This window comes from Eschrichtius robustus, chromosome 3 (assembly GCF_028021215.1).
Source record: "Eschrichtius robustus isolate mEscRob2 chromosome 3, mEscRob2.pri, whole genome shotgun sequence".
NCBI classification, from domain to species: Eukaryota; Metazoa; Chordata; class Mammalia; order Artiodactyla; family Eschrichtiidae; genus Eschrichtius; species Eschrichtius robustus.
This window is the reverse complement of record NC_090826.1, coordinates 129853697-129880160: the sequence shown is the minus strand read 5'-3', so window position 1 is coordinate 129880160 and position 26464 is coordinate 129853697. Positions and strand designations below refer to the sequence as shown.

Genomic DNA, 26464 nt, shown 5'->3' with positions numbered 1-26464 from the left:
ATATCTGCTCTAATTCAATACTATTTCAATCATCTGTCCACAATTGAGTAAATGGCTATTCCAGTTTAGTCAATAAGCATGCAAGATTTAGCATGTGACAATAAAATAGATTTACCCATCAAATAAACATATACAGTTTACTTTTCCAAATCCTAAAAACACTATGTTTTATTATACTAGACATGATGGAGCTACTTCTGTTGTGTAGACAACATCAGAGCAATCAGGATGAAGTTACACAAAAGATCTCAAGTGTGTGGGAAATACTTAGAAAGCTCATTAGCGACATTCCCATCTTAAGGCCTGATATGAACGCTGTACTTCACACTCCGCACATCCTAGAGCTTCTGACTTCATTTACATTGACATCTCCTTTTAGCAGGATACAAACCCTTTGGGAAATGGGATTAATACTAATCATATGACACAGTACTGCAGTAAACTGAAAATATTCTCCAACATGACTGCTGAAATTCCAGGGGAGGCTGGGTTCTATTAGAAATAACTTAGAAGTAAAATAAAACAAAAATGTACACACAAGAAGAGATAACTGGGACAGTGAAACTGTGGGGTGATAATCTGAGAGCAAAAGCCAAAGGTGACAAACGCCATTGTTTATGATGCATAAAATCGGTGCAAAGAAACTTGGGAAAAAAAATCCCCAGTTTTCTTTGACATGGTTTGGGCTGATCTAAGAACACATCAGTGGTTATCCGCAACATTTTCCTTTAACCAAAGGAAATTTTTGAAATACAGCAAAACGCAAAACCACATACAGCACAAAGCCAAACCCTGAAGTATATAATCTGTTAGATGCCTATTTTAGAGAATTCAAAAGAAGGAGCAAAGGGGATCCTAAAAAAGAGGGAATTTTGTGAAGAGATATCACTTTAGACTATTAATTTCACTATGGATGTTTACTTATTTCCACTTAGCTGCAACACTATTTTAAAAATACAGTATGTATCTTGCACATCTGTTCCATTCACAAAGAGTTAATTTTTTTCCATGAGAAAAAAAAAGATATGAGAAGATTTAGGGTGGTGATTTAGGGTGGCGTTCTTTATACAATCACTTGCAATTTAAAAGTTGAAATGCCCTTTTTGTAAATCTTGTATTCTCTGATTTTTGCCTAAGTGGACTAGTTTTAACCCTTTAGAATAAGTTCAAAACAATGCCATTCAACTTGGCAAGTTCTCTTTTTAATAATGGTTAAAAGTTTTACTTCATACTTTATGGGCGTCTGCTTTGGGTATAAACTACACAGGAAATTAAAGTTAACATACAAATCATGTTTGCTGCTTTCAAAGGGAGGCATTTCAGTTGGTTAAACCTGATTTACTTCTGCAGAATATGAAATGGGTGTCGTGGGACACAACTATGCAGTGAATACTTGGTCTGCTGTCTGGGAACAGTTAGCAGACAAAATTCCGGTTGGCTTCTGGCTGTTTCCTACATGCTAATGATCTAGTTCTAGGTAGTCCAAAAGTCAGCCTCAAGACTGAACTATTAACCCCCAGGCTAAGCTGCTCTTATACATTTTAGAAATGTTAGAATTTGCCAATTTGCTTTAAATCTCGATGTCTTAATACTATTTTCTGGAATGACCTGGAAAGAGAGAGACTCTGAAGTTGTCCGACTGTAGGAGTGTGAGCTCTGCTCTCAAACTAGGGCATCTTTTCTTTCCATTCCAGGTCCCATTCTTTAAATATGGCTATCCCATAGTAAGGCTCAGGATTTATTAAGAAAGCCTAGAACAGATTAAAAAGTTACATTAAACTGTTTTAAAGGTAGGCTAAATTTTTACATTAGGAAATTACACATTAGCATGGAAAGGGAGACATTTTTGCACTAACTAACTAAATCAACTGGAATTAGTGTCAAAGTATAATTAGCCATGCTTAAAATTAGATCAATGTAAAAAATTAAATATTTTCCATGTCAGCCTTCACTATAACTTGTGAGGAGGTAAGTATATACGTGAATAAAGAAATTACATTTGTGCAGACACTTCTAGAGATGTGATATTTTGCTTCTTCCTTGAACTCTGAAACTAGCCCAATTTACTGACTGACTACCAAAAAACAAGCTTTAATTCACTGTTGAATATGCTTCTACCTTGAAGCAAAACACATTGCCATGAGAAGCCCTCTAGAGCAAGCAATGCATTAACTTTTCCTTGGCAAACTACCTCATGCTTCTGGAAAAGTTTTATTTTTAAGGAATCCTAATTTTAAAAAAATCGCTTCTTAGCAGTTTTATGAAATAAAGAGGAAGGAGAGAGGATCTAAATAGGTAATCACGGAGTAGGCGGAAACATGTATAATGGACAACATAATTTCCATCAGTCAAAACAGAATGTGGGAAAATAAATATGTATCATTTAGGTCTAAGCCCACCATCTCTTATCTCTTAAGAATTATATTGAATGGGCTATCTGGTAGGTAACCTGGGAAAGTTGTCAAAGCAATTCCAAATATATGCCAGGGTAGGCCAATGGTCCACAAAGTAGCGGGCTGCTATACAATCTACTTTGGTTGATACAACATATAAAGCCTCAAGGAGTCAGCAGTTTTCAAGAGTCAAACCCCAAAAGTTTGACATATCATGAGCAATGAAGGTGAGTGATGAATGCATTAGTAAAACTGGTTACTTGCCTACTGATGTCCACACATGCGACTACTCATGATTTACTGCAACGGTTATCAAATATTTTGCTTTCGCATAATTCATTAGTAATTAATTGCCATGCCAGACACTTCGTTTAGTCTAACAGGGAGGATTCTAGTGGACGGATTATAGTGGGACGAGTTGGTGATGGGGGTGGTCTCCGGCTAGAAAGAGAGAAAGAGACAGGTAAAGACACAAGTAGAATATCTAGCAGAAGGTTATCCCAAAGACACTGAGAAAGAGCCGTCACGCACATGCTCATGCACAGACAGGTCAGCAGGAGTGGCTGCCATTTGTAATAATTTAATACTGTCACCTTTCATTCACCTAGCATTTTTTTTTTTAAATGAGGTATTTTTTCATATACAAATCTTGCTAAAAACTGAAGTCGTCCCTCCCAATACTAATAAAAATATTAAGTCATTTAAAAGCCATCTGAAATACACGGCATATTTCTCAGTCAACAGAGTATGAAGCGTACTATGTTATGCCCACTCCAGGAACTAATAAGGTATTTAGGCCTCAGAGACTGATGGGGTTTGAATTTTTATTTCCCTTTAAGTAATATTCTTCCTATTTTTTCTCCCTGTCTGCATGTTGATTATCACTTCTCATTGTCTTTAGCAGTAGCTTTCTCCAATTTATTCTGTATTTTACTTCTAATTTGCTAGGCAGTAGAAAGTCAGAAAGATTAAGGCTTTTAGAGTTCTCCACAATAAGTGTAAACAGGCTCAGGGTGAGCGCCTGAGTCCTAAAAGTTTTATTCTTAGCAGCAGTATTGCTCACTTTCTGGTTGGTAATGGTGTTTCTAATAGCTGAGGTTGCTGAATAAACTCCAGATAACGAAATATTACTATATCTGAGAATCTCAGCTGTACCAACTAATACTCTTTCTTCCCTGAACCCAAACATTTATTTCCTAAATGTATTAATAAGCTTTTTTGGGTGTGTACTTGACTTTATATGTCATATCTTGGAGAGTAATGTTTATAGCCAACAAAATTCAACAAATTCTGCAAATTGAAACCTTTCTTCTTGATAAAACTCTCCCATTGATTTTTTTCAGAAAGAACCCTTCTGGAATTACAGTCATGTCATGAAATTTTCTTCTGTATTGGACACACTAAATTGATCAAATCAAATATTTTTTCTCAGGATGAAGGAGTGAAGTTAGAAAAGTTAAAGAAAATGGTTATGAAATGTTAAAAAATTACAGAGCTATAAGATAAAATTAGATGGTCAAGGAAAGATCAAAGCAAAAGAGATATTGTTGATTAATGGTACAAATACTGACCACTTAAGCACAAACTCATAGATCTTAGTAGAGTTTCTTTTGCCTCCTGTACTTGAAAAATGTCCAGGAGGCTTTAGACGAAAGGTTTCCTTGGGAAGGTGCATTCCAGTTTAACCTCTTATACTAAGTCTCATTACTAAGCAGGCGCTCAGTTTTTGAAAGTGTAATTAGAGATACTTTATAGGCACAGTTATGAAACTAAACCAATCCCTACTAGCTCTTTAATTTGAGTAAACAAGTCAGTCCTTTTCCTGCAGAAAGGCTACCTGCTACCATGACCACCTGAAATGTTTCGGCAATTTCCTGCTGAGAAAAATCCTCCTATAATTTCCTTTTCACTTATGACCATGCAAGAACACCTGCGCTTTCACTAGCATACTGCTCATTTTCATTTGAAATGGCCATATTTGTTTAACTTATGTCCTGGATTTGAACCTACATCATTTTCTCCTTTGATGTGACGTTTCCAGAGGCCAGAGGTCATGTCCACTTGAGTTGTTTCATAGAGTGTTCAGCAGGGTGTTGCCTTCAATTATGTTCTCAATGTTCTTTTGTTTATCTGTTGGAACCTGCTATTCCTCCCACAAGACTCACCTTGGTGAAGTCTTCTCTGACCTACCTTTCCCTATCTTGATGCTTCTGTAGAATCTCAACATATTTCTAGAATTAGGTTTATATGCTTATTGCGACTGATTAGAAATGGGCTGTGTCTTACTCATCTTCATTTTCTTGTGGTGTCTAGCTCAGGGCTTGTCATTCAGCCACTGAATGTTTGACAAAATGAATAAATGAAAGTTACTCCTAGAAGAAAGAAACAACGTATGAATACTTGTGATAACCATTGATCTTTACATTATATTAAGAGGGTTAGGGTTTTTTTGTTTTTTTTAGTAAATCATTGCTCTTGCAAAAAAAAAAAAAAAAAAAAAAGAAGCTACAATGGCATGTAGGATTTAGACTCTTGGAAACTCTACCTACAGGGTATTTGACTGCTCAGTTGTTCAGCAGATGTTTGGAATAAATAGTAAATCACAGGCTCTTCCTCAGGGAGTTTGACAATTAGTCACATAACCTATAGAAATATATTCTTAGCATTTAAGCAGTTACAGGAGGGGCAAGAGAGTTGGCCAGAATTTGAACTTGAAAAAGGGAAACTCTACCAGAGGCTTAATAATGGGATGGACTTAATTAGGGGATTTTATTTGAAAAAAGTGGATCTTAAACGACAAACGCAGTGAGGGGCAGAGCACAGTGTGGCATGGTGGGTTGGAAATTGTTTCATGCATATGTGATAGCTTTGACCAAGGGTTGTAGCCAAGAGAGAAAGGAATGCAAACTGAGTTCTCTTCTGATCCTTTTGTTCTTGGCTTAAATGTCATTCCTCAGCACTTCCTGACCATCCTATAGTTTCCAACCACCACTCCTCATGGCTTCATAGTTTTATGTATTTCATAGCACTTAACTCTGCTTGCCATTATGTATTTATTTACTAGATTATTGCCTGTGTCCTCCAACAGATTGCAAATTTCTTGAGTGCAGAGACCACATATTCTGTATTTATTACATATATTCATCATTGTATAATGTGATTAGAAGGCAGTGAATAAATATTTATTAAATAGTAGACAAACAAACGAATGACTGAAAAGTACCTATACAAGGATGTTTAGCCAGGTTAGAGTACAGACCAGGTCAAGGTGAGCGGGTCCAATGAGGCCAGAAATACAATCTTTTGAGGCATTTGTCAGAGGTTTATATTTGAGGCAGCAAGTTTACACAGAAGTCAAAGGATGTGGATTTCAGCTCCAATTGCCAGTATGTATAATCATTAATCACTAAACTTCTCTAAGCCTCAGTTTTCTCATCTATGACACAGGAGACTCAGACTAGGTGATCTATAACATGCTTTCCAGTTACGCATTGCATGTATTATTTATTGAGCATGTACTATGTGGACTGTATTATGTTGCATGATTTTTAAAAACTCAAAACCTATTCATAGTGGAAGATGAATGGGATAAGAGAAGTATGCAAGTGGTTTTACTATGGCACCCCATTTAAGTGGAAAAATTGAGGCAAAATTTTGTAAGTCAGACTCTGAGAATATATTCTCAGAGCTTGAAAATACAATAATGTGGTCAAAGCAGGGGCAAATATGATTTTAACTGTGGCACATAAAATGTGGAAGTCATAAGAGAATGAAGGTCTATAATGGGGTTAAAGAAACTAGAAATTAAGTGATGAGGTGGAATGGAGGAGTTCACTGATGGAGACAGAGAATAGAAAGACTGAAATACTCTGATGGAACAGAAACTTCTCATTAATCTCCACCCCAATCTTTGGACCATGCTGATGGGACACAACAAGGTCCACGGTAATGGGCAACTGCACATAGAAGGCAAGGCAGGAGACCAGAAAAATATAACTTTCTGCTACGTGCCAGGTCTTTTGTCTTGTTTACCACTGTATCCCAGAACTCAGCGTCGCCTTTGGCTCATAATATTTTTTTTCAAATAAATAAATCAGGAGAACCTATGTATTATGAGCACTTTTTAAAAAAAATAAATTTATTTATTTTTGGCAGCGTTGGGTCCTCGTTGCTGCGAGCGGTCTCTCCCTAGCTTCGGCGAGCAGGGGCCACTCCCCGCTTCGGTGCGCGGGCCTCTCACCGCGGCAGCGCCCTCCGCCCCGCTGCAGAGCTCAGGCACCAGGCGCGCGCGCGCGGGCCGCAGAGCGCAGGCTCAGCAGTTCTGGCGCACGGGCGCAGTTGCTCCGCAGCACGTGGGATCTTCCCGGACCAGGGCCGGAACCCGCGTCCCCTGCGTTGGCAGGCGGACTCCCAACCGCTGCGCCACCAGGGAAGCCCCCCTATTATGAGCACTTTAACGGAGTCCCTAAGGCATTGACAAGGCATTGCACACCTGTGTGGTGAATTAATGATTAAAAAAAAAAGAAAGATAAAATTTCCATCATGTTCTCTTAAAACAATTATAACATCTTTAAAATATGCTTGGTTTCAGGTTAAAGTAACCCATATATGTACTGAGTAATTAAAATTCCTAGAGTCTGTCAACCCTTGACTGATGGTAATTACAATAGCTTGGTTAGGTAATTACAATAGCATAATTGGCCATTATTGCAGGGAAAAAAAAAAAAAAACCCTAAAAAGTGTGTTCCAGTGCTTCACTGTCTCGGTCTTAGAATGTTTAAGTAACGATTACAGTGTTTTGGTGTTTTTTTTGTTTTTGTTTTTTTAATGTGTCAGTGTCATAGATTATGAAAGCTTATGATTACTAACTTCTTCACTATTTATATATAAAATAATTTTACTTATAAAAAAAAAAAAGAGTCTGTCAACCCTACTGGAAGAAATGAGCATCATCTTATTTCTAAAACAATAACCCCCCAATAATCTCTAAAGAAAGCAATTCAAGAGAAGCATTAAGTTGTTCAGTGTGAATTTTCTTAATAAGTAATGCTAAGATGTTTGCCAACTTCAACACCAGAAAAACATTTAAGGTTTACTGTTAAGGTTCATTTCATTGGTCTAGTTCCTAACCATTCAAAGAGTTTCCAAAGACATTCACCTCATAAGACAGTTTGTTTCGGGCCAAGCAGAGTTATTTGTTTTGTACCAAATTTTCCTCTGTTACTTTGTGCAGTGATGGGCTTCATCAAGTTACCCATTACATTGCAGTGGAGCATCTTGCATCACTTAGTGTTTATTGAAACACTGTGTTGTGTGTGGGCGGTTTATGGTTACAATAGAAAAGCTGTGTTTCTGCTTCCAAGTCAAAGGGAAAGATGTAATACTTGAAGTTGCATTTGTAGCTGCAGGGATGGACCGTTTGCAGTATTTTAAAGGACAATGACAAATTTTGTAAGAAAGTCAAACGGTCACTTGGGGTGGGAGGCATGGTGGGGGAGAAACTGTCTACACTGATAAGAGAGAAGAATGCATCAGCTGTCTTATTGTCTTGTTCAATTCTCTTCTAAGAATGGAAGAACTAAATTTTCATCTGCTCTTCTTTGGGTTAACTGGTTCTAGGTATTCATGATGAGAGACAATCTGAACAGGGGTGCATCAGCATGGGGGTGAGGATGGAAGCTACCTTTCCTCTAGCTCCCTGCTTCCTGGTAATCAGCATAACACTGATTACTGAAATGGCTTGGTCTTTCTGCCCCTGCCCTTATTCCTCTTCAAGATGGGAAGTGGGATTTATCTGTCTGGCAAGTATGTGAGCCAGACTGGGTCTATGTAGCTCAGGCTCTGTCCTTTCCTGTGCTTAAAACAAGATATCATGACTCCCAGGCCAGGATTCTTTCTATTGGGCAGCTACGTTGGCATGTTCTAAGGCTATGGTCCTCAAACTGGACAGTGCCTCAGAATTCCCCAGAGGACTTGTTAAAACACCGGTTTCTAGGTCCCACACGGAATTTTTAAAGGGGTGAGATATTTCTAGCAAGTTCCCAGATTATACTGATGCTGCTGGTCCTGGGATTGTGCTTTGAAAACTGTTCTAAGACATAATAAATGATGTTGTCCTTGCTTCATTAGCAATTCATTTCACTTGCCAGATAAAGTAAAAGCAAAAAGAGAAAGTGCTGGAAAAAGATCTTAAGAAAGATGAAGAAATGGTTGTAGAAATAACTTTGATACCTTTGGAAATTAGACTCAAGCATGGGTCAGTTTTAGGTTTATTTTATAAAGACAAAGATATTATGCTACGGTAGTTTTCTTGTTAGTCATCACCAGAAGAATAACTACTTGTTTAGGGAAGCTTGTATTTGCTCATGAAAATGGCAGTAGGTATAGAAACTAAGCACATCTAACCATGCATTCCAAACTCTCATCTTTGGAGAGGGTATGATTGAAATCCAACCTAGTTAGCTAGGTGGACCCAAATTAAAAAAAAAAAAAAAAGGAACACCCTCAAAAAAATATTCAAAGATTGATACTTCTAGAGGAATGCTATCTGCCTAAGAGGATAGTTATTTGCATAAAAAAAGGATATGCAATAGGCTTCATTTATACCGTAAGTTCTACTTATTAGATATAGGTGCAGCTTTAAGATATAACTGTCTCAAAATTTAATTTACAGATAATTGCATTTAGGATCATGAGAGAGTTATACATCTCAGGTTTCTAGGAGCCATGAGAATCTAATACCAACTTGCACAACTTTTTAATCTTATAGATGAAACAGATCAAAAAAAAAAAAAATGAAGGGTTTTCTCTACCTAAGCACAAGAGGTAAGGCACCTCCTTTTTGAGGGCTACATTGGACGAATTTCTTAGAAAACAAAAGAGAACAAAAGCAAAAACTGCTTCTGAGTTTTCTAAAATTGTGAAGAGCGCCTCCCACAGTGCACTCCGCTGCATTCAGCTCTAGAGTGGCTCCAGGCAAAAATGGCTCTGGTGGCGTCAGAATCAGTTGAGTTGGGAGATGCCCATAGTTATCCCCTTCCCAGGAACTGAAACGCCTCGCTTCTCCACGACTCTCTTGAATTACTTAATCCTTGCACCATTTTTCAAAGTTTAAGGCATCTGAACAACGTTATAAACTTTCCTAAAACCTGAGATTACTCCTTACCCTGCCTCAGCCTTCCACAGCACCTGCAGGGGGCAGTGTCCCAACCAGAAGTTCAAGAACATGAATGAGTGAACATCCCCAAGGATAAATCAGACAGGAGCACACCTGCCGGTGAAATGGAAAGGCAACTATGACCCAGGACTTCCTCTTGCTAATGTCTGCTCTAAGAGAACAGATTATGGGACACAGCATTTTAAATTTCAGCATTGTGTTGTGCTTTGCTTCTTGATTTGAGCATTTATTCAAAAAACAGGTTTTACACGTCTAAAAAATCTAAGGCTAATAAGTTCAGAAAAATGCTATAAACAGTCATGATTTGTCCACATGGAAGATAATATTTTGTAATTTATTATCAAAAATACTATAGGATGCTATCCCGCATATTTTTGGCCTTTTAGCTTTAGTAACAGAGTAAGCCGATACTGTCCAAGAATAGTTTACAGTAGATGTTGGAAAGAACAGAGAACTTGGAGTCCATTTAAAGGATTCAAAAAATTCTCTAATATGATTCTTGCTACATTTTAGAGCCAGCATTTCTTTCCCCTGTGAAAATGAACCCACGATTTTATAATGTATGCTATTGGGAAAGTATGAATCAATCGATAGACTTTGAAATAAGAACATAAGGAGAAAAACAGTCCACAGTTTTTATTTGATGATGCAAACATATAATATACAGTATAACTTAGTCTCTGAGATAAGTGCTAATATAACCTACCTTGCCACACTTTCCTTACTTTATTTTACATATCTGACTTGGATTTCACCCGTAAGGATGGTACTGATAAACCCACTTCTGTGGCTGCAGCAAAAAGGCAGCTTAAGGGATGATTTGCCCACATTAAATCTGCTCAGTTTATGAGCTGTAAAAAGAATTAGCCAGGCAAGGTTTTTCAACAAAACAGAACAAGAGAGAAAGCGTGTTTAAATTGCTTCTTAAAATACACTAAATATTGGGCTAATTCTAAAAATAAACTTTGATTAAACACCAAACATCAACACATTTTGTTTTCTTTCATTACCTCAATAAGCCCTGTTTATGTGCTAGGTGCTGTATTAAGAGTTAGACGTACAGAAATAAAGACAGTCGCTGCCCAGGAGTTTCTACTTGAGCTGGGAAGAGAGACAAGTAAACAGTGTCCACAGTTGGGTAAGTGCTACGGCAGGATTATGCCTCAAGAGTTTCAGGGACACCTGGAGTCTTAGCCTGGGGATGGAAAGAGGTTGGAGGGTTGGAAGGACTTGAAGAAAACAAAACAAGTGGAGGGGACTGGCATTCCAGGAACAGGAGATAGTATGTATGAAGGGAAAAAAAGCTAGAAAAAGTACTGTCAGTTTGAGAAATCAAGTATTATCTTATTCTTTAGCACAAGTGGCAAAATTGCTTGTTTTGCTCCAAGTCCTAATTCATAAAACAAATAACTTCTGGAGGGCTTTTAGTTGTTTTAAAATATGATTCCTAAAAAGCATTACTTCTGAGATTAATTTTTATATTTTAGCCTCTGTACTGTATCACTGACGACAGATAAGTTGGGTAGAGAAAAAGACTAAAAGGTATGCAAAGAAGCAGACGGTTAAGAGGAATATAGTGATGAGAAAACTACATAGAGAGAGAGGATGTGGTTTTTAAAGAGATTTACACGCACATGGCTATTGAATGAAGTTAGGCAGTGTCCCCTCGGAGGACTTTCTCTCTCTCTCTCTCTCTCTCCCTCCTTCCCTTCCTCCCTTCTCTCTCCCTCTCTCTCTTTTTCAAGAAATGCCCAAAGAGATCTAAGAACTTACATGCTGTATGTAGAAACCTACTCCCATTGATGGTAGCTGGGGTAAAACTATTTCTAACCCTCTTCATCTTCTTCTGTCCTCTTCTCCCTGCCCTTCCCCTCACTCCCACCCCAGGCACCAGGGGAAGGGGTTGGCCAACTCAGACATTTGGGGGAAGGAGGAGAAGTTGGGAAGGAGGTGCTAAGAACTAGCTACTGGGAGAGGCAAACTTCTACTTCTGAGATGCACATTCCTTTGTCATCTCAAGTCAGGGAGAAGAAGCAAAACAAGCAAGGATGGGGAGGGAAAAGGCAACACTGGATCTCTATAAGAAAGTGTAAAATTCATCTCTGCTTTGGAAAGGTGGAAAAGACCTTTCGCCCCTTTCTGATAGAGAGCAAGAAGCTTTCGGGCATGGTATCTGACTTGGGGCCTTATCTCAAAGAGGGTAAATACGTAATTAGGAATACTGATGCAAAAGTTAACTTTCCAATTCCTCTTATTTTTGTAAGAACAAGAACAAGAGAAAACTGAGCACAGGGAATTTGAGGACTTACAGAAGATTTACGTTGTGCCAGCGTTTCATTTCTGCCTGACCTGTGATACCCGGTGAACTAAAAGGCCAGTTTTAAATGCACCACGTGGTATTTTTCCGGTCACTCATATCAGTCCGAGTGGAAAAAATGGAGACGAGTTACCGTTTACTAATTAGAATCCCAGTGATTAAAAAAAAAAATTCCAGCAGGAGGAGCTCTAACATGCCTTAGAGTTCAAATTTTAAAAACAAAAAAGTTGAAAGCAAACAGAAAAACAGAGAGGCGGTGTGCCTTGCAAGCTGCCATGTCAGTGAACAAATATGTGACCGAGTCCAATTAAATGCTTAGTGCGAAGCCAAGTGATGATACTGGTGGAGAGAGAACGGCCCACATTTTCTCCCTTCCACGAGTCTCCTCGTTCTGATGCAGTTAAACTGGGAACGGACCTGCGGTGTTAGCTCTTACAAAAGAGGGAGCGAAAGGCTGCTTTCTGGGCAAGTCTAGAAGTTATTCTTTTTCTCTTGAAGTGTCATATTGTTGCTAAATGAGTCTTTGATGCCGGCTCAAAAACCGCATTTTAAAATGTAATTTTCATTGGTGTCTGAAGGCACTACGAAAACTCCTGTATGTTCGTCCCCTTTACTCAGTGGCTTGTTGGGTGTTTTTTTAAAATGAGGGAAATGCTGTGTTTGTAAAAACTGGTGCTAAAAGGGCAAGGAATCATATGTCCCCTGGGCCACGTAAGGAGTCTGCAGAAAGAATTAGAGCTTTCTAACACACTCACATACATCAACTGGAATACAAAGAATTTACTCAGGAAAACAGTGAGAAGTATATGAATTTAACAGTTACCGGATTTTTAGGGTAAGCCTTTCCATTTTGGACAGTGTTGTGGGAGAGGAATGGATGAGTGGGCGTACAGTACGATCAGAATTACTTAACCTGAAGGAAAGTTTCAACCAATCCCTTTTAATCGCTCGCCAACAAGAAGTCAAACTTTTTGTTTTACACCTTAGTGGTATGCCCACATTTAAAAATTTTATATAAGCTCCTACAGAAAACTTAACTAGACCAATTCAGACCAAAAGTCACTAAATAAAGCTAGTCTAGACGGAAAAATCTATGAAAACCATATGTCTTTTAGGCATCTGTCTTACAAAAACTGCCATCATCTTGGAGAAATAGTTCCCAAAATATGCTTTTAGGAAAACACTACTGTAACGACCATGGGAGCTGTGCTTAAGAAGATGGCTGGACTGGGAGAGAGTAAAGCCAGAACGTTTACAAATGAAAGGCTCTCATTTCTACATATATCTGTCTGTAAACATCACTGAGAGGATGGACAAAGGCAGGTATAATTTATATTTCCACTACTCTAGAAGGGATCAAAAAAGTTTACAGTTTTGTTCCTCCACATCCCCACAGAATGTTAGACCAAGGGACCTCAAAGCAACTCTATTCTCACTCACAGAAAACTGTTTTGAATAATGTTGTACATGGATGAGGCCAAAGAACCAGAACATTTTCTTCTGATTATTACCTCATCCTGCTGGCCTGCCAAACACAGCTAGAAGGCAGGTGTCAGACAGAAGCAACCAAAGGAAGACTGTCCTGTATAACTGGGTGTAGGGCCCAACTGACAGACAAGGGGAATCAGAAGGACTGGGGTACAATGCAGGAGTGCAGTGAGAATGCAGTAAAGAGAAACGTCCTAAGACCTTGCCTTCCGGATTTAACATTGCTTTCTGGACTGGAGACAACGTTCAGTGCTACCTTCCTTATTCTAGCTTCATATTTTTGTACCTCAAAATGCACTTTAATAAGTGGTATGAAATCTATAGACAAAAACAGAAAAGTTAACTCTAATGATAAAAATGGCATCATTTTGACAGAAACCTGAAGAGTCTCTGGAGACTGTGAAAGTATTTGTAAATTGCAAAGATCCCTTGTGACTGTCAAGAATATTTTGCTGAAATTTCTTGCTCTACAGGGAAGGGAACAACACAGTAACAATGGTCATTGGTATGAGTGCCCCATGTGTTGTTCGGACACCTAGAAGACTGGATAAACACTATGTATCAAATAGAAAAGGTCCCGGGTGGAAGGAGGCGAGTACAGTAAAAAAAAAAAAAAAAAAAGAGGGAAATCTACAAGGTGGCATCAATCACACACCAAAGTTTTAAGCAAAAGCAAGAAACACGATTTCAACATGTTTATTCAAAGATACGGTGCTTTAAAATGAGTTTTCAAATACTCATTAGTTTTCGAGTATTAAGATGGTAATGGGGTAGAGTGTTTGAAATATTAAAACAAATCAAGCAATCATATCAACAACCCTCATTACAGATCCCTAAACTGAACTGTAGAGCATTTAAGTAGGTTAATCAAATTCTACTGATGAATCACAGGGATTTTTATGGTCCATTAATTTCAGTCCTGAGTGTTCTGATACTACTATTGTTAGAGCTAAAACTGTGAGTTTGCTTTCTTTCAAGGGCTATGTACAGTATGGATTTTATTGTGACCTTAGACCCAGATACGTGCAGGGAAATTACTGCAGTGGTTTCTCTAGTTAACACATTTACTCATGTTTCCTTAATTTTCCACCCCAAGAGGCAATAATTAATGTAGAATTGGCCTCACATGAAGTTTTATTATTTTAGTTATTAAAATATTTTCCAATACTACTAAGAAGCAAGAAGAAATTCTAGTTGTTTTAAAAATAAGTAGACGTTTTCCTCAGTTTTTATAGCTTTCCTCCATGAATGGTGGTCTAAAGGCAAAGCAGTGTGCAGACTTTCTGGCGGAGACCCTTGAACACGAGACTAGGAGGAGATTTATTTGAGGGGAAAACTTGATTCACTTTTAAAACTGGCTTTGAGAGTAATCCTAATATAAAGTTAAAAAAATACACGTGGTACAGAATATATCTTACATAATTATCCATTCCCAAGTGGAATAATTCCATTTTAGGTTCTCGGGCTTCAAAATACCTTTAAAAAGGCTTTCCTATCTCCTCCTCTCATAAAAGGTCTCATTCTAGATGAATGCAAAATATAATGAAATTTAGATAAGGCTGATCATGAAAATCTGAAACCTAATACAGGTAGTATTTACACGGTGGAGGCAACTGGTATATTTGATTGTAAAATAAGATTATTTTCCAAATCATATTCAAAGCCACCTGAGGTCTCCTTTCTCTTGGTTTTCAGCATTGCCATAGAAGCTTGGGGATTCACTTGTGGTGGTATATCTAGCTGGTGGTTATCTAGTCTTTAGCTTATTCTCTGTCTCAGTTGGTTCATTAGCCTTTCTACAAAAACAAAACAAAACAAACAAAAAAAATAGGAAAGGGATGAAGCATGTTTCTAAATTTTGTATTAACTTGCATATTTACTGGGTTCCCATAATAGCAGCAAGAACAGTATTATCCTGTTTTTCAGTGTTTAAACTAATCCCAATGGGGGAAAATGTTGACTTCATAAAGATCTGGAATTCTCCACGTGTCTGAGCAATTAAAATCAAGAAGGCCTGGCCTTGTCATTGACCATGAATGATTGAGAATTTTGCTGTTTGCCATTTTGATTAAGGATTTTTTTCCTGATCCTTGGACGGAATGTGTTCTTTCTACAATTCACGTGAGCAGATAATTTTGACTGGAAAACAGGAGTGGACATTTCCTGGTGTTTATGGGAATGGTTAAAAAATAATTTCAGAAATTAGAGCACTTGTTATTTGCAGGTTTGCCTATCATGTGGCTCTGATGCCTGAAAAGTAGCCAGAAAGAAAAGAAAGTACTGTGCCATGCTGAGGCTGCCTCAGTTCCTTGTGGCTTTGGACTTTGGCCTCTGTAGGAATTGTATTTCTGGTCAGAGTTGCCATACGATCTAAACTTCACCTAAATACCGGTAGTGCGGCATCAGTACACATGCAGACTCTTGCAAACCCAATGCATTTCCAACACCCCGCCCCCCATCCCCTGCATTTAAAAATACTGGCCAGACCAGAAGTGTAATATTCTTTTGGAAACAGCATTTGGTAAGCCAGGTGGATTTCATTTGGCAACTAAAGGGTGTAAATATGTGTTTAGATTCAGAGGTTCCCCTAGACAACGGTTACAATACATTGGCTAGAGTAAGCTAAAGGTTTTAACATTGGGCATTTAAAAATTCCATGTTTAAGCAGCAACAAAGTTATGACAAGCAGACAAAAGCCATCAAACCCTCAGTTAAATCCTCAACTCCTTTCTCATTCTGCTGGAGGGAGGCATGTAAAGCACATTCTGAGTGAAAGATGCAGCATTTACATTTTCATGTTTAATTTCCTGGCTATTTATCGGCTAAAGCAGCTCTAGTAAGCTAAATTTCACTTCTAATTTTTCCTCGTAGCTGATAAGTCACAGGGAGGAAGAGGTGTCCAGCAGCTCATTCTTGGAGTTTGCTGCTTATATAAAATTTAGAGGTGAAAGAGCCATGGATCATGTTGTGCCACGAATCTCTCAAGTCATTGAAAAACATGCCATCTGACCACAACTGCCTGAAAATGAAGATTTTCCCTGTAAAATCATTCTTTTCTTACAGTGAGGGAGACAAAAGAGGGCAGTGATGAAACAGAAGTACTAGCTTGTGTGCGTCTGCAAGACTGTGGGTCTGCTTACACTGGGCAGAATTCTTTTCTCTGAGCTGACATCAACTCGTATATAGGAACATTCAGCAGACTCCAACTGGTGACAGTTTGCTGCTGACCGGCTACAGGAAGAATAATAATTATTGGCTGTGCGTTTTTCACTGGTCAGTGGCTCTTGTGCCAGACTCCCGTCTTGGCTGTCTTCCTCAATCAGGCGAAACCAGGGGCAGGATTAGGTACCCTGAAACTCAGAAAGGCTTTCCCTACACCGTTGAAACTTAGCAATTTAGAGCGCCAAACGAGAACAATGACAGAGCTATTTGCTATTATTGGTCGTGGGACATGGAAGCAGTTGTTCCCTGAACTCAATGCCAGTTAGCACGGGGCTGGTATGGTATATGGTATATTGTTATATTTACTGCCCTGCTGCCTGTCTGCCTTTCTGCTGTTTGTACTTTGCCTCATGTAGATCCTTTCTTACTTTCCGTGTTCTTGTACCCTCCCGCACCATCAGATGTCTGGAAAAGTAAGATAAGGGGCACATTGAAAACTGAAAGGCAATCTGAAATCTACCTTGACACATCTGCAAAGCTCCCAAACTCCTGGGCCCTGCCTAAACAGACTGCCAGTCATTGTGGACTGTGGCGGGATGGAGATGTTTGTGTAAAGTAGACTCAAGTTTGCTATACCCAAGAAGGAAACCACCAGGCTAATTTTACTTCCACTTGAACCAGAATGAAACCAAGACCTGAAGAATGAAAACCTTTGACATTAACCATTGATTCACTTCAGTGAATTATTATGTTACAACCAGAATCACTGTGGCATTTGAATGATTTTGATGAAATATCTAATTGTGGGGCTCAGATTAAATTGCACGTTTTTCTTCAGTGAGCAGCTTGTGGCCAAATTCCCATTTTCATTACAATATGTTAAGCATCGTGACAACTCATGTTAAACCTGCAACAAATTATTAATTACATTTGGGATTTCTGTAACTAATTTTGTTACATAGTAGCCTCATGAGATGCCTTAAATATTAAGAATCAGAAAGACCGCCTCAAAGTTGTTTCTATTCTCAGCAATTATACTTTGTAAAAACCCTTGCTTGACTTTCAAATCCAGTTGCTAAATATAAAAACTGTTCCCTGAAAAATCAGAACACCTAATCATATTTTTATTTGTTTGTTCTTTAAAGGAGAAGGATGTCGAGGAAAATAGAAAGCTCATGGCTGAAATCAGAAATCACAAGATGAATTCATCACTTGTCCAAAGACACTCAGCTGCTAAAAGAAGTCGTACTTTTAGAGGGCTGTTGAGGAGGAAGTAAGTCAGGGTGTTTCCAGTACACGACTGCTGGGGAGTCAGACAGGCTAGTCCCACAAGTCGCTTAACTGTCCGTGAACCCTGAGCCCACAACTTCAAGGCTCGGCAGCTTCATCCTTCATGGCACCAAACCTTGATATTAGGGATGCAAAGACACACTCATAAGAATCATGGGTTTGCTCTTACTCAAAATTCGGGGGACTGGCTGAAAACAAAACAAAACGAAACAAAACGAAACACAACAAAACAAAACAAAACAAAACAGAGAGACCTTATCCCTAGGTGAAAGGGATTCTGTGTTAGCTGCCAATTAAATCAACATATAAAATACGTAAAAGAGATATGGTACAGAAGAGCATCAGGGTCAAACATTTACAACCAGATTAAACTAAATTGTAAAGAGAACCAAATGGCTTTTACCTCTGTAAAGAAAAGAACATGAGTGCGTGGATTGTCTCTTCATGTAGAGAAACTGATGTACCTTTTGCCATGGTTGGCTGAGTAGTAAATTACTGAGAATGTGGGGCTGTGATGAGACTCTCAAAGTGTGCATGTCAAGTCAGGGAAACTTTATAAGTCATGGAAGGAGCATAAGTGGGAGGCCCTGGGATAACCTTGATGCTATTCCAGGGCTGTCTCTGCAGTGCAGGGACCCCAGTTTCACCATGGGCCTCACCAGAGACTCTTTCTGTGGAGCATTTCTTGGTTTCCATGCTGTGTTTCTGTCATGTGAATGAGCTGGAGTAAAAGCTAAGTCCTTTCCTCTGATTCACTTTTGTCATTTTTAAAAGACACCATCAGACTTGGTGACAGGGCTGGTTAAAAGAAAGGACTTCTATTTTTCAGAAAAAAATTTTTTTTTAAATAGAAGACTGGATGATGAGGTAAATGAAGTTTGCTTTTCCTTGGATAGAGACCCTTCCTCCCACCCTTATCCCCTTTTGACCGTTGCAAAATAGCCTAGTCCAAGGAAAGGGGAGAAGACAAATGAGTGAAATAATGCCAGAGTCGGGCTGTTGCCAGGAAAAACACACTCTGATTCAGTTAATTTGTTCTGTTAATGTCAAAGGCTGTGATTCCCAATTAGCTAATTTTAAGAAGCTGTAACCGAAAATAGCTACATCAGCCCTAAAGTTAGTGTTTGGTGAAGATTAGAATCTTCAAGTAAGAGAATAGGGTCCCTAAAGAGGTACTGATGTCTGTTTAACATCATGTTGCTCAACAAGGACACGACTGGCTGGGATTTTCCAACTGGGTTTCAGCCGCTTCAGAGAAGTTGATAGAGGTGAGAGGGGAGGGAACACACCAAACATTCTGGCAACAGAAAGTGTTCCACAAATCAGATTTGTGTACAGTTAACTTTCTAATGGCAGAAGCATCCATGCTGGTGAGGCTCTTTGGGATAGAGGTGCTCCCCTAGCTCAGGAGGAGTTAATTAAAACAGGCATGCAGTGTGCAATATTTCTAGCCCTCACTGAAAGTCTGCATGCACATAAACCAGAACAGCTTGAGCAGCTGAGAAAAACTGGGCCAAAAACCACTCGACCAGCCTCTCTCCTTCCTCTTCCTTTATATTGGAATGGAAAGATACAATAATAATCATTTTTTTAAAAAAAGCAGAACACTCATGGTTTCTGTACAATTGCAGGTGCTTTCATTACATCTGAATAGGGTTACAATAAATCTATGCTCTTAAAAGGGAAGATCACAACTTGCTAATGAAATCACAAATTATCCAGAAGAAAACTATGCGCAGGCACACGCTGAGTGGCAGAATCTTTTGCCTCTAAAAGTTCAGTTTTTGCCTTTGTAATATTAAAGCCCAACAGGGAGCCGGCAGGACACTGCTTGTGCTGTCTTGTCACGTTATGAGTTTCTGGTTTCAGGTAAAAGGGGAGAAAGGGCCTTTAAGAAAGCAAAAAACTGGAGAAAAAATTAAACTTCCTTCTCGGAAACCTAAGGGTTGTTTTTCTGGAGATGATGGATAATGGCATTTCGAGTTATTTTAGTTTTTAATAGAGAAAATGGAGGCAAGTCATGGAGGGAAAAGAGAGTATATAAATAAATGGAACAAAGTGAAGTTTCAACAAGAGCTTCCCTCAACTTTTTCTTTCTTTCTTTCTATCTTTGTCTCCCTTTCCTTTTCTCTCCTTCTTTTTTTGAAATCTTAAACCCCATTTCTGGCTTGCATTTGGTAGGATTCCTGCCCTGGCTTTTATTAAAAACAGACTTTACGTGGTCAGAATTCTCCATCTAAAGCTAAACTTTAATAGGCATACGGATCCTAACAAAGTCTTTCTTGCTCTCTCTCAGGTGACCCCCCCCCTCGTCCCCCCAAGGATTTCCCTCCCAGTGCGCTGAACCGGCGCTGAAACTGGAAGGCTCAGCAAAAACCACCAATTTTCCTCTTTTACTCTGAACCCTCATTTCTGTTTTACTTTTGAGACTCTTTGCAAGGCCAGATCAAGTTAACTCTGGCTCTAACCTGAGAATAATCCAGAAATTTTGAATAACACGCTGCTGTCCTATAAATTCCCCAAAGCAGGTGCCTGAAACCTGGCAGTTTCCCTTCTCCAGCAGAGGCTCCAGAGCCCGATTCCTGCTGGCTACCTTGTGTGTGTGTGAGCTGGGAAATACCAAGGGTGACTCCACCTGGCTTAACAAATCAATTTAGCATTCAACAGTTATCTCTGAAGGGTATTGGCAAGCCAGCTTATCTGAAACCGAGAGGTAAAGCAGCCAAGCGAGCAGGCAAAGACATGCACTTCCATTCTTGAAGGCAGGCACCACCAGGTTGCTCTAGTTCCTTCTTATAGCTAAACAGACAAAATAGCCGACTTTAAGGCCCCTGTATGGGACTCCCATCTTCCCACACTCAACACCCCCGCCACCACCACCCCCCAGCCCCGCCAATGGCCTCCACACCTTCTTGGCACAACGGCAGACCCTTTCCCAGTCAGTTTTAAGTTTCCTAAAACAATAATTTAATCTTGTGTGTAGTGAAGCTCAGTGCTGACCTTTATGCTTGTTTACATGGAAGGGACAGTCTTTTGAATACTGCAGTGCAGTGGTTCTCCAGGGGAGGGTTCTCAAGCCTTTTCAACCCTAACCCTAACCTCTCCCCGCATCCACCCGCCCCTCCCCCCACCCCCAGTGTCAATGTCTAGAGACATTCTTAGTGGTCACAACTGGGGGAGTGCAGCTGACATCCACTAGGTAGATGCCAGGATGCTGCTGAACATCCTAAAACGCACAGCACAACGTCCACAACAAAAATGTCAGTAGTGCTGAGGTGGAGAAACCCCGACATGGTTAGGAGACTGCTTGGGATTAAAGCCCAGCTCGATTTGGGCTTGATTGAGCAGCCTTGGGCAAGTTGCTTAACCTCTGTGCCTCGTCTGTAAAACGGATAATAACCTATCTCATGGGGTTGTTGTGAGCATTAAACAAAAATGTACCTGCAAAGCTCTTAGGACAGTGCCTAGCATACGTTGAGGGCTCAAGAAATACTAGCTGTTGTTACTGTTATGAGAAATTCAGCTCAGTTCCAAATAAATTATAAGCCAAACCTATTGAGGTTAGAAAAAAAAAAATACATAGGTTTGAGAGTACATATATCCTCTTTGATGGGGACCAAAATCATGATGGCAGTAACAACCACAGTGCCTTACAGTTTGTGAGACTCTTTCAAATACCTCATCTCATATGATTTGGGCCACATCCTTGTTATGTCTTTATTTCATAGATGAGGAACTCCTGGCTCAGTTAAATGAGTGGCCCAAGGCCTGTGGCAAACCAGGTCTTCTGATTCCACATCTCCTTCTATTCCTTCTACACTTCCCTTTGTTTAGTGGGTTAAGATGCCCCTTCTTCTCTTCATTACACCCAACAGCCTGAAGATCAAAATAAATGTAAGTACTGAAATCAGAGGGTGAGGTGACTCAGGCTTCATGGGTGGGCAGAACTCACTTCTCTTTTTATGGTACCTGCATAGTAAGGTTTTCCTTCATGGAGTATACAAATATTTTAATCCTCTGAATTGAACTTCTAAAAAACTAACTTTCTGTATGGGCTATTTTCTTTCATTTTTAAATTTCTGATGTTGAGGGAAAAAACCCTAATTCCCTCTATTTTCAAAATCTCTAATTAGTATATTGACCATAAATGTATGAAGGTTAGAATATAGCTTCAACTATATGTATACACATTTCAAGTTCTACTTATTTATTAGCTATTTTGTTTCACAGTTAAGCCTGACAATCTGCTTACAAATGCCAAATGTATTATTCAAATGTACAGTGTTCTATCTTATATATATTATCAGTGACTGCGCACAGCAATTATATGCCTGTGTTAAAATTTCTATGCATAGCTTTTTAAAAAACAATCACAGATTAACCAGCCAGAATTTTACTCAGCCTACATTAAAGTTAATAATATTGGGTTTAAGGGTCAAAGTTCAGAGGGCAGATAGATAATATTCCTTGAAGTCAGTGGTTTTCTAGAACTCCTCTGGTAATAGAGAAGGCCAGGCCTTAGCTGGTGATGCCCCAGTGACCTAGGGAGCACACAGCTTGCAGCGACCCAGCCACGGCTCCTTCATTTCCAAGGTCTCCGTCAAATTCTACAAACAGCTGCCAAAACGTCATTCATCTGGACCCAGGTTTCTTTGGTCCCATTTAGTTTGTGCCAGTTGAGAAAGGAGAGGTTTAGGCCATATACTGGTTTCTAAATGGTGTCACGGGCTCAGCAGTCTTCCCATGATCCCCCTCCCGGAGGGAAAGCTGAGAACGTGTATGACAGTATCTTTACCATTTTCTTTTCCAAATCAATTTTGTCTGTCAGGCTATGAGAAGAGAACCGACGAGCGTGGCCCTGATTTCGGCCTCGCGCAGAACACTCACCTTGGGACGCTCGGAGGGGCCCTGGTGGGCCGAGACGGAACCTGTGGAGGTGCCCCGAACGAGTCGCTGCTGTTGGGGAAAGGAGGCAACGGGCCAGGCCGGAAGGGCACAGGAGGCGCCGCCGAGTGGGGTCCCGGGGAGGGGATGGCGGGTGCGGGCCCCCGGCCGGACGTGGGCCGCGGGAGGGGCGCGCTCAGCGTCGGCCTCCGCTGGGTGGTGGGGCTTGGAGGCGGGGACCTGGGGGCAGAGACCGACAGCAGTTTGCCCATCCTCCTCTCCGCTGGAATTCATCCTTAAAAAATATTTTATAACTGACTGCTTTTTTAAAAGTATTTTCTGACTAACTCAGACACGCGTTAGGGATGTTAAATGGTATAGAAGGGTAAATAGTGAAAAGAAAGTTTCCCTCCCCTCCCCCCCCACCCCCTTGCTCTGTGGAGACAACCAACATCTTTTCCCGGGTATCCTTTTTAACTATATTCTACAATACCTTTCCTCTCTCTCTCTCTCTCTCTCTCTCTCTCTATATATATATACATACATTGCTTTTTTGTACACAGCGTTCTACAACTTAACATTTTTTTTTAAGCTTCACATTAACTGGCCTGTGTTTTCATTTCACTACTTAAAGAACTTACTCTTTTTAATGGCTGTATAATGTTCCAATGTAAGGATATATTGTGCTTTGTTTTTTAAGTGTAAAGGTTTTTTTTTTTTTAATTATGTGTAACACAAAGTTATTTAAGTCAGTAAATTTTTAAGGAATTTCACATGTTCTGATTCTTTCCACTGCCAATCACCTTAGTTCCTCCAAACTCATAATCTTCAAGATAAAATAGTCCTTTCAGAAAGAAGTTATCACGTGAGTCAGCCCCCAATTCTCTTAGTTGGGCTTCTTTGCTCTCCAATGGAATATGGACACACTTCAGAATTCCCCACCTGTAATCTTTGGGATCCAGTTTCCTCAAGTGATTTACTTTAGGACCATGTTTAGGGTCAGGAGATGGATCTGCCTGGTTCTGAATTTGACACCCTCTAAAAATGTATTAGGTTCAAATCATATTCACTCCTAAGCCATCACACCCTAGAACAGTACAGATCATTGGGATATGCCAACACCTAAGATAAAAAGTTTGTTAGGTTTTTCATAGTTTACTTGGCAGCTCTGTCTTGTAGTTCTTTCCCACAGATCTAACAGGTAGTTCTATGAGTAAAGGAAACCACACGGTTAATCTATGAGGCGTCTCCAACGATTTTGTGCTTGATTTTGAAAGCGGTTGGGATCATCTGACCTTCTCTCTCGCTCCTGGACTTAAATATCTTTTTTCCTCTTTCTTTAGGTTCATACTGGTTTAGGGAAGCACATTCAGAAAATGACACTGGACAAGCTGGGAGGCCTCCGGTGATGTGGAGCCATCTTCTTACCTGCGGGAATGCTGGATCCAGGAGTCGTCCACCGGCGGCGGTGCGGGCGTGAACGTCGTGGCTGTGTTGATGTCGCCGATGACCACGAGGGCTTCTTTAAGGGCTTGGTACATTCGAAGCATCTCATCCCGGCGCTGAGCCTGCTCGGCAGATTCCTCCATCAGAGTATTTTGGTCCTCTGAAGAATATAACTGTGCTAGGAGCTCAGAATTTATGAAATCTTTAACCTGCCAGGTCACCACAGAAAAGTAAAAAATGGGAATGAATGAGCGATTGAATGATAAACTGGTTCAGAGCCTGTGGACAAAGGCCACAAAAGTCCACTCTGGGAAAAGGGATGCATCGTGCATCTGTTTACGCTTATTTTCTTCATTATCCTCCCAGTGCCAATAACAGTTTTCCTCTCTGTTTTATGGCTGTTGACAGTAAAGAAGAACATAGATTAGCTGAAAAGAGGGCCAAACCTCACCATCGCCAGAACAGGGCCTGTTGGCTGTACAAGCATTTCTGCAATGTTGTCTGAGGCTGCTTGGCTTATATATAGACAAGGGAAGGTACCAGGAGGTAAGCAGTGGTATTTTCAACAGGAAACAACGACACGCAGAAAACTATGTAATAACACAAGTTATGCCTTCCTTGGTATTCCCAGCCCTTTACCTAGCTTTTACCAAAATCACTGGAATACTATTAGGACCCCAGGTTTCAGTGTTGTCTCAAAAGTGGAATTAGCACCAATAAGTGAATATTTATTATTAAATACAGAATCGTATACAATTATGCAAGTTGATTTACAGAAAGAAAAGGCGATATATTCTCTGCTTTCTAGAGCTTAACAGTGATGAGGACTGACATAAGGTTCCATAGTTAACAGACATATGAAAACAAACTGAAATATGAACAATTCGTGTGAGTCTCAGGGGAGGGGCATTTTGTGGCAGGATGAGAATGGAGACGATGCATATGTTGTGAGGGAGAGAGAACCAATCGTTATATTTCGTCAAGTCTAAGACACCACTGATTTTAAGACACACCAGTCTTTTATGTGCCGCTAAGAAAGAAAAAAACACCATCAACTAAACTACGACAGAATGCCGAGATGTCACTGAGCGTAACGTGCATCTTCCTGTTAGAAATGTTAAATGTGAAAAAAAGTGAATGTGAGAATCAATGAAATCCAATGTGCCTTCACAAGTTATCTGATTTAATTCTCACTGCCTACTTACCAAATGTATATTATCCCAATTTTACAGATGAAGGAACTGAATGGACTTCAGAGAGTTTAAGTAACTTGCCCAAGGTCACGCAACATTAAGTTGAACCCCAAATCTTCTGACTTGAAGTCCAGTGCTCTTTCCATTCACCCCCTTACCTCACTTTGAGTGCTTAGAAAAGATAATTTATGTTTAAGCATCATTATTTTAGTGTGGTGCACAAGTATGCCAATTAACTTAAGCCTAGAAAAATAAAGCAACTTGGATTTTTCAGTTTCTCTGTTAAATGAGAAAGCTAGTGCTTATCTAGAGTCACTGGCTCTAAGAAAGGCCAAAGTCCAGTACATTTAATTGTTACTAGTTCAAGCAGACAACAGAACACCTGTCAGATGCTCAAAATTCCTGGGTTGTAGTTACATTTGTAACTCAGAGATGACAAGACTCTAAAACACATAGCTTCACTATTTTTTAAAGGTCTCAAACCATGTAGATAATTCTACTAATCAGAAAATTCAGCTAAATCACAGCTTTGTTGTGGTGAAATAAAAAGTGTTCCCTGCACATGTTCTGTAAACCAGGAGTGATTTAAATGTGGAAGCAATCTAATACGCAAGACGTATTTGGGCAACTGTCTGGTGGAAGGGAAGGTTTATGTGTGATAGCTGTGCAAGGTAAATTTGGCCAGATAACCCTGGGCCAGATGTCAAGGCCTTGAATGTCAAGGAAAAGTGTTTGAACTTTATCCACTTGGCAATGGGAAGCCATGGAAGGCTTTTAAAACAAGTAAGTGAAATAATAAAAGAGAGTTTTAGGAATATCAATCTGGCTGTGATTGGAAAATAATTTGCAAGTGTGGTAGTAGAGATAAAGAAATCTGTCAGAAGGCCATTGCAGATCATTTATGAGATGATAAGGGTTTAATTTAGTAAGTGGCATAGAAAATATGGGCAGATAGAAATGACATTATAAAGGAAAAACCAACTGGACTTGGTGCTGTTTGGATGTGAAGGGCAACAAAGAAAGGAACAAAGACAGACACCTCAGGCATTGAGGTTTGGGTGAGGGGAAGTCAAAGAAAGTCAGATTTAGAGAAGATAGTAAATTTGGCTTAAGA

The 26464-nt window shown here is 39.7% G+C and overlaps 1 protein-coding gene and 1 non-coding gene across 3 annotated transcripts in view; both read right to left on the bottom strand.

Moving 5' to 3' along the window:
• The window catches only part of DNM3 (dynamin 3), a 591315-nt gene that overhangs the window by 6624 nt on the left and 558227 nt on the right, over positions 1–26464 (bottom strand). The window contains exons 18-20 of one of the 2 annotated variants that reach the window (XM_068541253.1): positions 24140–24366; positions 22715–22951; positions 15896–17942 (exon numbers count right to left, since the gene is read on the bottom strand). In XM_068541253.1, the coding sequence (XP_068397354.1) occupies positions 17906–17942; positions 22715–22951; positions 24140–24366 (501 nt within the window). In that variant the 3' untranslated portion in view covers positions 15896–17905. Of the gene's footprint in view, positions 1–15895; positions 17943–22714; positions 22952–24139; positions 24367–26464 lie in introns of those variants that run through there. The other variant, XM_068541252.1, reaches the window with a different exon arrangement.
• LOC137763210 (small nucleolar RNA SNORA18) lies at positions 23878–24012 on the bottom strand. The gene has a single exon (XR_011073767.1). It is a non-coding gene; the product is annotated as a small nucleolar RNA SNORA18 (small nucleolar RNA).